This window comes from Carcharhinus amblyrhynchos, chromosome 2, assembly GCF_965287045.1.
Source record: "Carcharhinus amblyrhynchos chromosome 2, sCarAmb.v2.hapA, whole genome shotgun sequence".
Classification (NCBI taxonomy): domain Eukaryota; kingdom Metazoa; phylum Chordata; class Chondrichthyes; order Carcharhiniformes; family Carcharhinidae; genus Carcharhinus; species Carcharhinus amblyrhynchos.
This window is the reverse complement of record NC_137325.1, coordinates 118,560,323-118,572,544: the sequence shown is the minus strand read 5'-3', so window position 1 is coordinate 118,572,544 and position 12,222 is coordinate 118,560,323. Positions and strand designations below refer to the sequence as shown.

General features: G+C 45.0%; 1 protein-coding gene across 3 annotated transcripts in view; it reads right to left on the bottom strand.

The window, feature by feature from the left end:
* The window catches only part of jcada (junctional cadherin 5 associated a), a 213,971-nt gene that overhangs the window by 66,101 nt on the left and 135,648 nt on the right, over positions 1 to 12,222 (bottom strand). For all 3 annotated transcript variants that reach the window (XM_080211793.1, XM_080211785.1, XM_080211800.1), the window contains exon 3: positions 5,191 to 5,566. In XM_080211793.1, coding sequence (XP_080067919.1) covers positions 5,191 to 5,504 — 314 coding nt within the window. In that variant the 5' untranslated portion in view covers positions 5,505 to 5,566. The remainder of the gene's footprint in view (positions 1 to 5,190; positions 5,567 to 12,222) is intronic.

The window sequence follows — 12,222 nt, the reverse complement described above, 5'->3', positions numbered from 1 at the left end:
CCTGCTGTATTCTCTGACAATCTTCATCACTATCCACAATTCCATCAATCTTAGTATCATCTGCAAACTTGCTAATCAGACCAGCTATGTTTTCTTCCAAGTCATTTATGTAAATTACAAACAGCAGAGGTCCCAGCACTGATCCCTGTGGAACATCACTAGTTACAGACCTCCACTCAGAAAAACACCCTTCCACCACTACCCTCTGTTTTCTATGGCTAAGCCAGTTCTGAATATATCTAGCTAGTTCATCCTTGATTCTGTGAGATTTAATCTTTTGCACCAGCCTGCCATGAGGGACTTTGTCAAATGCTTTACTAAAGCCCATGTAGACAATTTCCACAACCCTTCCCTTATCAACCATTTTTGTCATCTCCTCAAAAAACTCAATTAAATTAGTGAGACATTACTTCCCTCATACCAAATCATGCTCTCTGTCGCTAACAAGAGTTAGCTGTCAGTTCCAAATATGTTTGGATCCTATTCCTAAGAATCTTCTCCAACAATTTCACTATCACTGATGACAAGCTCACTGACCTATAATTATCCAGGTTATCCTTGCTACCTTTTTTAAATAATGGAACAACATTGGCTATTCTCTAATCCTCTGGGACCTCACCAGAGGCCAACGAAGAAACACAGATTTTTATTAGAGGCCCAGTAATTTCATCGTTTGTCTCCCTCAATAACCTGGGATAGATGCCATCTGGCCCTGGAGATTTGTCTACCATAATGCTTTTTAATTCCCCTAACCCTTCCTCCCTCATAATGATGAATTGTTCTAAAGGGTTTAATCACCCCTCCGAGATACAATCAATCAACATGTCTCTCTCCTTTGTGAATACCGATGCAACGTACATCTATTCAAAGTTATCTATTCTGGCTGTCCTGTGTAGGAAGGGGGAATCACAAGCGGTTTGAGCAAGTCACTTTCATTGTGGAGAGTGAGGACAGAAAATAATACAGAGATGGAGGGCAAATTGGTCCACTCTCATATACATCTGAATGGTTGGGATAAAGAATTGCATTTCCTGCTCACAGTCCTCTCTCAGTCACTGCAAAAATCTGACTTGCAATGGACTCTTGACCAGAACATATTAGGAATGGAAAAAAGATAAAAAAGAAATAGAATTCTTTTGTCCCTTTATTTCCATTTCTGAAAATAATTGACATTGCTAATTTGAACCCAGCTATCAGGGCAGTTTAGAAGTTAATATTATTTAGTATCTTTATGTCCAATTTATGGGCCGGATGTTAGCAGAGCCAGGAAAATTCTGGCGACCCGACTCGATAGTAAAAATCCCGCCCACGTCTCCCAATGGAACGTGGAATTGTCCTCTGGATGGGCTCCCTGCCAGACAGCAGCCAACTTGGGGCTTTCACCCATTTACCAATTCCATCATGACTCTGGCCACATTTATGGGTGAAGGGGCATTAATTAAGCAAGAGGGCTCTAGGGGGAGATCTCTGCGTCAAGGTGGGACCCGCTGGCACAAGATGGAACTCATGGATGGTCAAAATGGGAACAGAAAAACAGGACTAGGCCACTCAGCCCCTTCAGCTTGTTCCACCATTCAATTATATTAATGATATGTTCCTGTTACCTCAATTCCAGTCACTCATCTTTGCTCCATATCCCTCCATACCCTAGCCTAATAAAAAGTTTTCAATCTTGAAAATATAAATTGCCCCATAAGTCCCAACCTTTTGAGAAACAGTGTTTGAGGTTTTTGTTAGAGGATTGCTAACCTTATTGATTTGTCTGTGATATCCCAGAACGGCACTTGAATTTCACCATCACTGGCTGTTCAACGGAACTTTGCACTTCATATTTCTTGCTGCACCAGCAATCTGTCCACACTTTTCAACATTACTGGTTGTCAGGTAAAATTCCTTAACATCCAGCCCACCTCTTAGCCTGTTGCTCCTTTGCGACTGGGGAATCTGGCTATGGGAGCACTGCCTGCTGGCAAAACTACCCACGGTTAAAACACAGACAGGGTCTGACTGACACCAACCGACTCTGACCTCTGAGTGTCAATAAGGACTTTGTCTGACCTGCACAGATCTCACCGACTGGCCAGAGCGAGCCTGTTAAAAAATGGCACACTGAGAGGAAGGAACATGTGACCAGGTCCACGCTGCTGATTTTAACTCTCTGCACACCCTGTTCTCATTGTGAGCAGGACAATAATATCGGGGCTAAAGGGTTGATTGGAAATGTCTCTGGAGTGTAGGCTGAGGAAGTGGAAAATGCAAAATTGAGGCATGATAATACATTTCCCATTATAAATATGGGTATAGTAAAATATAATGGGACATAGGCTTGCCAAAGCTTCAGCACTGACCTCATGTCTCCAGAAATTAAACATTAACCTCCAGTAATTCTGGCTGGAATCCTAGCAGCATTGCGAAATGACCCATTGCATCAAATAGCTGGCATTACCACTTGCCAACCTGCCAACTGGCCCTGGCACACCCACTCGGCAATTAGCAGTCTTCTTGAGGTCAGGGGAGGTAAAGAGATAATGACAATTGGGGTGTGCACGGCAGCACAGTGGCTAGCAATGCTGCCTCACAGTGCCAGGGCCCCAGGTTCGATTCCCAGCTTGGGTCACTGTTTGTGTGGAGTTTGTACATCCTCCCTTTGTCTGTGTGGGTTTCCTCCGAGTGCTCCAGTTTCCTCCCACACTCCAAAGGTGTCCAGGTGGGGTTGATTGGCCATGCTAAGTTGCCCTTTGATGTCAGGGGGTTAGTAGGGTAAATGCATGCGATTATGGCGATAGGGCCTGGGTGGGATTGTGGTTGGTGCAGACACGATGGGCCAAATGGCTTCCTTCTGTGTTGTAGGTATTCTATGATTCTCATATTCATTCTGTAGTGCTTTTAACATAGAAAAAAATCCAACAGCGCAACTGCAGATCTGTGTCACTAGCTTCCAACCTATCTGCAGTTATTCAGGTGCCTTAACCTTTTCATCCGGCGGGGATTGTGCCATGGAGGGACGCTGAGGAAGCGCCATCCTGGAATTTCCTCACACAGTATCACTCCACTACAAAGCAGCCATTAAAGCTGGGACTCTCTCATCTTGCTGGGTTACACCATTAACTGCTTGTCGACAACTACCTGTACCTTCAATTTCCTTTCTCTCCATTCCTGCCTCCCTCTGTATTTACCTGCCCTAAGCTGTTTATACACCAAATGCCTTCTAAAGCTTCCAAATATTTTGGAATTTTTGGACCAGCAAATTGGGACCGGACAATCCTCCTTAATTGCATCCGTCCCTTTAAATTGCACGTACATTCAGTTTCATCACCCCCTCCCCCCCACCACCCCCTCACAGCTTGCTCGCTATTTAGCTCCAACTGTAACCGAGCATTGTGCTCATAAAATAGTCCAGGAAAACCACCGCCGGCTGGCTAAAATCAGCAAATAATTAAATCAAAAGAGAAAAATGTATGCTTGAGTGCTGGCAAGCTGTTCGATTGTGGGAACATCACAGCCAGTATTCACACATAGACATTCCAGCAGCAGTCACTGGAGTGTGATTGTGAGTGTGAACATTGATTGATTTTCCCCTTGCTGTCTCAATCATTGGCTTCCTGGTTGAAATCAGCCATTACCACAGGCCAGAGACTAAATACTGCTTTGCAGGAGAGGGGAAGAGGAGTCAGAACTTTGCCCGGGTCTCACAATCAGCCCCATTGCAGCTCCTCACCCCCCCGCCAACCTCTTCTCCACGGGGAAGCAATCATTCTTTGGGATTTTCAAATCCCTTCAGAGGATGGCCTTTGGCTGCATCCCCACCCAGGGTGGCATCAGAAGCGGATAAGCTTGCCTGGAGCACTGGCCCCTGCGTTGCCATTGGAGACCTCCCCTCCAGACAGCTAAACTATAACCCATCGCATGGGGAAACTGGAAAACCCGAGTTGTCCTCCTACCAGTGCCTTTAACAAAGCTTTTAACTGGCCTCAACCAAACAGCAAACGCTGGAAAATCTCAGCAGGTCTGACGGCATCTGTGGAGAGAGAATAGAGCCAACGTATTGGGTTTGGATGACCCTTTGTCAGAGCCTTAATTGGCCGACCTTCTGAAGGGGCAAGAAGGCCTCAGGCGCCCCAAATCCACATCCCCTAAGATGACCAGCGCTGGGAATGTCATCGGGAAACTGGCATGCTGGCTAGCACCAGTACTTTCAGACCCTGTTCACCTCCAACCCTGACTTGGAGGGGACCAGAAATTCCGCCCCCAGCAATTGTGCACTGGTCCTTAGGACCACAATGGCCTTCACTTGGTGAATTTACCTGTGAAAACATGAGGGCAGCTAACCTGATTTGAAAGATGTTTTCCAGGGGGCTTTGATGTGAGCGTTGATTGCGAAAGCCTGATAGGATTGCACTGTCAGGGCAAGATGGAATTGTGGTGTACAATGAAAAATAATTTCACCACTTTTAAACCACACTGCAAAATGGGGCTTGCGCGTTTACAATGCAAGATAATTTGTGATCATTATTAAAGTGATGGTCCGCTTAACTGACCCTTATCATTGAGATACATCGTTAGGCAGTATCAACAGTGGAACAACCACAGATGCAGTGGATGGGATTCTCCGGCCTGCCAACCGTGTGTTTCCCGCTGTTGAGAGGTGGCGTGTTGTTTGCTAGTGACAGGATTCTCTGATCCCGCCGTTGTCAATGGGAATTCCCATTGATGTCACCCCACAACAGCAGGAAACTCACGGGCAGGGGTGCACTGCTGGCAGGGCTGGAGAATCCCGCTGGCGTGCATGGCCGGAGAATTCCGGCCAATTTCTTAAACAACCCAATATCCTGTTTCTGCAATTGCAATTCGGAATTAAGTAATCTGTTATGCTTCTCTTGTGTAACAAGCGATCGTACAAATTAGACATCTCCTGAAATATTTCGTAACTTTCAAATAAATTGATTTTAAATTTGGAGCAGGACAGCACTGACAGTAACTGAGCAGATACCAGAGACCTTATGATACAGGTATAAATTCGATTTAATTACAATGGGATTCAGCCTAAGGCAGGTGGGCACACATGGAATGAACCCGAATTGTTCGGAAGCATTCATCGTTCTCATGTAGGACAGCGTCAGTACATTACATCACAACGTTCAGAATCTGCTGCAAAGTCTTTTTCATTTTTGCAACAGCTGGTTAACTCACCCTGCTTCCTTTGCAGCAAACGTGGGCACATTCTGCACAGCAGCGCAGCAGCTGACACCGGGCTGTCTTCTCGCACTCCTCTCCCTGCCCTCACTGTCACTGGAGTAGCCCTCCACTCGTGCCTGCCTGCTGGTGGAGTAGGCCCCGGTGCCGGTCTCGTATCCATTCACTGCTCCATGGCTGGACTTGTCCTCCCTGACTTCACAGCGGCAGCTGGCGTAGGTGTTCTCGTCGGAGGACGGGGGCTTGTCTTTTGAACTTTTCTTTGGGGGTTGATAGCCATGAGAAATCAGGAGGTCCTCCACACTGAACATGTTGCGAATGCCTCAGTCACAGCAGGTTGCACTGGGACAAAGCCATGCTGCAGAAGCCATCACTGTATATATTAAAATAAAAGGAGAAGCAGAATGTAACTCCAGAGACGATTGCTAAAGATCTTTCCCAAATAGATTCACAGGTTAATAAAGCGATTGCAGAGAGTACCAAGCTTCAGTTTTACTCCGTTCCTATCCTTGCCCTTGTATTCTCCAGTCTGACAAACCAATTTGTAATGCTGAACTGCACACGCTCAGAAACACACTATAAATATTTTTGTACCATTTCTCCCCAGATAATATTTCTGTGCTTTCTAGCCAGGAGGCAGCTGTAGAGAGCTGCTGACTCAGTCTGTTGGCATCGGAGCCTTGTGTTTTGACAACAGCTTTTAGGTCTTAATAGGCTTTTCAAAAGGGGGGAACTCATTAGTGTTCTCCAAAGGCTGCAAGTTTTAAAAAAAAGACAAAATTCTGTGGCTGTGAGCTCCTATACAATCTCAGCACTTGTTCAGGAGTATCAACATAGCTTTTATATTGTATCAATGTTTAACATTGGAGTTATTAATCAAGATATATTGGTATAGTAAACTGATTGATACTATTATTAAAATCTCTATTGAGACCGAATATTGCCTTCTATTGCAAATGTGATTTGTTATGAATGTAACTTCGCAGGTTTTTTTTTTAAAGTTTATTAGTGTCACAAGAAGGCATACTTTAACACTGCAATGAAGTTACTGTGAAAATCCCCCCATCACCACACTCTCCAGTGCCTCTTCGGGTACACTGAGGGAGAATTTAGCACAGCCAATGCAGCTAACCAGCACGTCTTTTGGACTGTGGGAGGAAACCCACGCAGGCATGGGGAGAACGTGCAGACTCTGCACAGACAGTGACCCAAGCTGGTAATCGAATCCAGGCCCCTAGTGCTGTATGGCCGCAATGCTAATCACTGTGCCACCATACTATAAGGATCGCGCATTAGCTGCCATCTGCATATTTTTTACCCAACCTGATGTACGTAGAAAAATAATCTCTGGGAGAATGAGAAAAGGTGGGATTCTTGCAGTTCTGCTGAGGATATTTTGATAAGTGTTTGGCAATGCCCTGTGTGATCTGTGGCCTCTGGGTAATATAAGTGACCCACTTGTGTTGAAGCAGTGATAGAGTTGAGGCAATCAATGGGATTTAAGTTTCAATAACTGACTTCTTCTTGTTTTCTGAACCTGCTAATGATCCAAAACACTGTACTTTACTTTTGTGAAAAACTGCAAACCATCCCTCAGGAGGTTGAGTAGTGTTAAAAACGAACATTGACAAATATTGCTGATGAAATGGAAGGGAATCTGCGACCTTCACTGGGGTAAAATGCTGAACTTTACTTCTTGGTAAGCAAGGGGGTGGTAGGCTGAAGATTTGAGGTTACTATCAGATGCGCCATGATCGTATTAAATGGCGAAGCAGGCTTTAGGAGCTGAATTTCATTCGTGAGACATGGGTGTCGCTGGCCATCATTTTATTGCCCATCCTTAGTTGCCTTTGAGAAGGTGGTGGTGAGCTGCTGTCTTGAACCGGTGCAGTCCATGTGCTGTGGGTTGACCCACAATGCCATTAGGGATGGGAATTCCAGGATTTTGACCCACTGACTGTGAAGGAATGGCAATATATTTCCAATCAGGATGGTGAGTGCCTTGAAAGGGAACTTACAGTTGTTCCCATGTATAGAACATAGAACAGTACAGGCCCTTCAGCCCTCGATATTGTGCCGAGCTATGTCCGAACCCAAGATCAAGCTATCCCACTCCCTATCATTCTGGTGTGCTCCATGTGCCTATCCAATAACCGCTTGAAAGTTCCTAAAGTGTCCGACTCCACTATCACAGCAGGCAGTGCATTCCACACCCCAACCACTCTCTGAGTAAAGAATCTACCTTGGACATCCCTCCTATATCTCCCACCGTGAACCTTATAGTTATGCTGCCCTTGTCCTTTTAGATGGAAATGGTTGTGGGTTTGAAAGGTGTTGTCTAAGGATCTTTGGTGAATAGCTGCAGTGCAGCTTGTAGATAGTGCATAGTGCTGCTACTGAGCATCGGTTGTGTAGGGATTGAATGTTTGTGGATGTGGCACCAATCAAGTGGGCTGCTTTGTCCTGGATGGTGCCAAGCTTCTTGAGTATGGTCAGAGCTGCACCCATCCAGGCAAGTAGGGAGTATTCCATCACACTCCTGACTTGTGTCTTGTAGGTGCTGGATAGCTTTGGGGAGTCAGGAGGTGAATTACTCGCTGTAGTATTTATAGTTTCTGACCTGCTCTTGTAGCCACTACACTTATGTGGTGAGTCCAGTTGAGTTTCTGTTCAATGAATTTTGACAGTGGGGAGTTCAGTGATGGTACACCATTTAATGTCAAGGGGTGGTTAGAGTGTCTCTTATTGGTGATGGTCGTGGCCTGGTGCTTGTGTGGCGCAAATGTTGCTTGCCACTTGTCAGCCCAAGCCTGGATATTGTCCAGATCTTGTTGCGTTTGAACATAAGCTGCTTCAGTATCTGAGGAATTGCGATTGTGCAAGCAGCGGCGAACTGACCTGATGACTGAGGGAAGGTCATTGATGAAGCAGTTGAAGATTGTTGGACCTTGTGGGACTCCTGCAGAGATGTCCTGGAGTTGAGATGACTGACCCTCTACAACCACAACCATCTTCCTATGTACCAGGTATGACTCCAACCAGTGGAGAGCTTTCTCCCAATACCTATTGATTCCAATTTTGTTAGGGTTTCTTGATGCCACATTCGATCGAATGCGGCCTTGATGTTAAAGGCTGTCACTCTCACCTCACTTTGTTGATATGTTAATAAAGCGCCACAACCTACAGAGCAAGAAATAGCGAGTGGAATTAGGCTGTGACACCTTATTTTGCTGGTCACAGACACGATGGGCTGAATGGCCTATTTCTGTGCTGCAAACATTCTATACTTTCCATGTTTTTATGGCAGTAACCATGTCAGGTATGGTATTTGAAGTGTGATATAGCAACAAAAACTATTGGCACCCAAGCATATCCACTTGACGCACAGATGAAACATACCTGACCTAACCCGATCTTAAGGTGTGAGTCGGCGGTCAGTGATACCTTTTGAGTCAGGAGGCTGTAGATTCTTGAGCTTTGAGCTCATCATGAACACTGATAGTCCAGTGCACTGATGAGGGAATATTATAGTCTTGGGGGTGACATCTCTATAATCATACAAGGCATGTAAAAGTTTTTATGGTGTTTTTCAAAGAAGAGTAGATGGATTCTCCCTAATGTTATGGCCAATATTTACGTCTGAAGCAACATCACTGAATCTCTTCCTTGCTGTTTGTGGGAATTTGATGTGGAATGTGGCTCTCGTGTTTCCTACATTTCAATAGTGACTGCAGTACATCATTGGCTGCAAAGTGCTTTGGGACATCTCTCAGTCATGTGTGTGAAAAATGTTTCCTTCTTCTCTCATAGATCAGTAAATGTCATTAATACCCAGTACCTAGAATGCTGGATCTCCAATCAGGGATCTGATAGTTATACAGCGTTTAAAATACAGGAACAGGTCATTCATCGTAACTAATAGATGCTCCTCATGAATTCCCTCCAACCGTTTTCATTTAATTTTCCTTTCTCCCTCATGTTTAACTATCTCCCCCTGAAGTGATAGTTTCTGCGATCTTGGTCCCATCTTTTTAAATTTATTCGGAGGATATGGGTGTTGCTGCCTGGCCAGCATTTATTACCCATCCCTAGTTGTCCGAAGGCAGTTGAGAGACAACAACCTTGCTGTGGGTCTGAAGTCACTTGTAGGCCAGGCCAGGTAGAGGTGGTAGATTTCCTTCCCTAAAGGACATTAGTGAACCAGATGGATTTTTCCACCAATCGACAATGGTTTCATGGTCATCAGTACGCTTTTAATTCTGGACATTTTTTACTTAATTCAAATACCACTATCTGCCGTGGTGGGATTCAAACCCGGATCCATAGAACATTAGCTGAGTTTTTGCATTAATAGTCCATGGTAATACTCCTAGGCCATCACTTTCCAAGCATCTGGCATCGCAGGGAGAATCTGTTACATCTTTTTCCCTCACCAACTTGTATGGAACAACTGCATCACAGTTCATCTGCATCAGATGGTTCAATTTGGAATAAATATAGGTTTTTAGGACCCACACGTTCCCTGTTCAAGATTTATGAAAGTTTTGCATTTGCACATAAGTGACCATTAAACTCACCACAGCAATTTAAATCACACAATTAACAGTGTAAATGATCGTCTAAAAATGTGATAATTATTAATAGTTGCCAATTCTGTCCTAAAAGGAAATAATTATAAATGTGCATTCTCACTTCATCAGGTTGTGAATTACTTTTCGAGGTTTTAATAATGTAAAATTTTAAATTTTTTTTTCTTTTCTGTTCCTTTTTTCACTCTGATTCCACTATTCCTTTGCCTCCCTTTATTTTTCCCTTGGTACCTATTTTGACATTGAATTTGCCCATCCTAATTTACACTTTCTATTTAATCTGTCCTTTGTATATTTCTCTAAAGTTAAAGTTAATTTATTAGTCACAAGTAAGGCTAATGCTGGAATGAAGTTATTGTGAAATTCCCCTGGTTGCCACACTCCAGCGCCTGTTCAGGTTAATACACCTAACCAGCATGTCTTTCAGACTGTGGGAGGAAACCAGACAACCTGAAGGAAACCCATGTAGACACTGGGGGAATGTGTAAAGTCCACACAGACAGTGACCCAAGCCGGGAATCAAACCCGGGTCCCTGACGCTGTGAGGCTAGCCATGTCTCCCCTGTCCTTTGATCCCTTCGTTTATTGTGGAGATACCCACATTATTCTCCAGGATCTCGGATGCCCTGTTTCTCGTGCTTTGTCATTACATAAGAACATAAGAAATAGGAGCAGGAGTAGGCCATCTAGCCCTTCGAGCCTGCCCCACCATTCAATAAGATCATGGCTGATCTGAAGTGGCTCAGTTCCACTTTCCCGCTTTCTCCCCATAACCCCTAATCCCCTTGCCTACCAAAAACCTTTCTACCCGCGTCTTAAATATATTTACTGAGGTAGCCTCCACCACTTCAATGGGCAGAGAATTCCAGAGATTCACCACCCTTTGAGTGAAGAAGTTCCTCCTCAACTCTGTTCTAAACTGCCCCCCCCTTTTATCTTGAGGCTGTGCCCTCTAGTCCTACTGTCCTTTCTGAGCGGGAAGAACCTCTCCACCTCTACCCTATCCATCCCATTCAACATCTTATATGTCTCAATAAGATCCCCCCTCATCCTTCTAAACTCTAACGAGTACAAGCCCAGTCTATTCAGCCTCTCTTCATAGCTCAACCCCCTCAACTCCGGTATCAGCCTAGTAAACCTCCTCTGCACTCCCTCCAAGGCCAAAATATCCTTGCGCAAGTGCGGTGACCAAAACTGCACACAGTACTCCAGCTGCGGCCTCACCAGTATCCTGTACAGTTGCAGCAAGACCTCCCTACTTTTATATTCAATCCCCCTCGTTATGAAGGCCAGCATCCCATTCGCCTTCCTGACCAGCTCACACTTCTAACATCCTTGTGGCAAAACATTTTAAAATCTAAACACTCACAAAAAAGAACAATGTGAGATACAAAGAACAAAGAACAACACAGCACGGGAAACAGGCCCTTCGGCCCAACGAGCCCACGCCGCCGTCCTACTATCTCAGTGACCAATTCATGATTTTAGTCTACGTCTAACGTGCGAGGATCAGGGAGGTCCAATTTAGGGACAATTTTAGTACCCAATCAATCAGCCTAAAAGCACATCTTTGGGGGATGTGGGAGGAAACCGGAGCACCCGGAGGAAACCCACGCAACCACAGGGAGAACGTGCAAACTCCCACAGACACAGGCCCAAATCCATGTGTCCGCACAGCAACAGAGATAGTCTCTGAGCTGTCATGTTGCCCTCGAGATGGTCCAGTTTAAGCACACTAACGACATGAAGCAATAGGCAACTCCCGAAGCAACATCCAAGAGCAGCCCACTACAACCTGCCACCTGCATGCCCCTTGCTGGACTTAAATGCCTGTGGAGACAAAAAAATTCATTATTAAACAGGCAAAGACTAACATTCCTGAGGCAAAATGTATTCCCAAGCCTACAATGTTCAGTAAGGCCTACTATATCCCCCTATATGTAGCCCGCTCATATGGCTGTCTAAGTGACTCTTAAACAACCCTAGCGTGCCTGCTTCCACCACCTTACTCGGCAGTGCATTCCACACCCCCACTACCCTTTGCGTGAAAAACTGCCCTCTAATATTTGTCTTATACCTAGCCCCCCTCACCCTAAGCCCGTGACCCCTCGTTCTATCCATTTCTAGTAGCGGAAAAAGCTTACCACCATTTACTCTATCTATCCCCTTCATAATCTTATAAACCTCTATTAGATCCCCCCTCAGCCGACGTCTCTCAAGGGAAAACAGCCCAAGTTCATCCAATCTTTCCTCGTAAGACAGCCCTTCCATACCAGGCAACATCCTGGTAAATCTCCTCTGCACTCTCTCCAGGATCTCTACATCCTTCCGGTAGTACGGCGACCAGAACTGGACACAGTACTCCAAGTGAGGCCTAACCAACGTTCTATACAACTGCAACATCAAACTCCTACTCTTATATTCTATACCTCTTCCTATG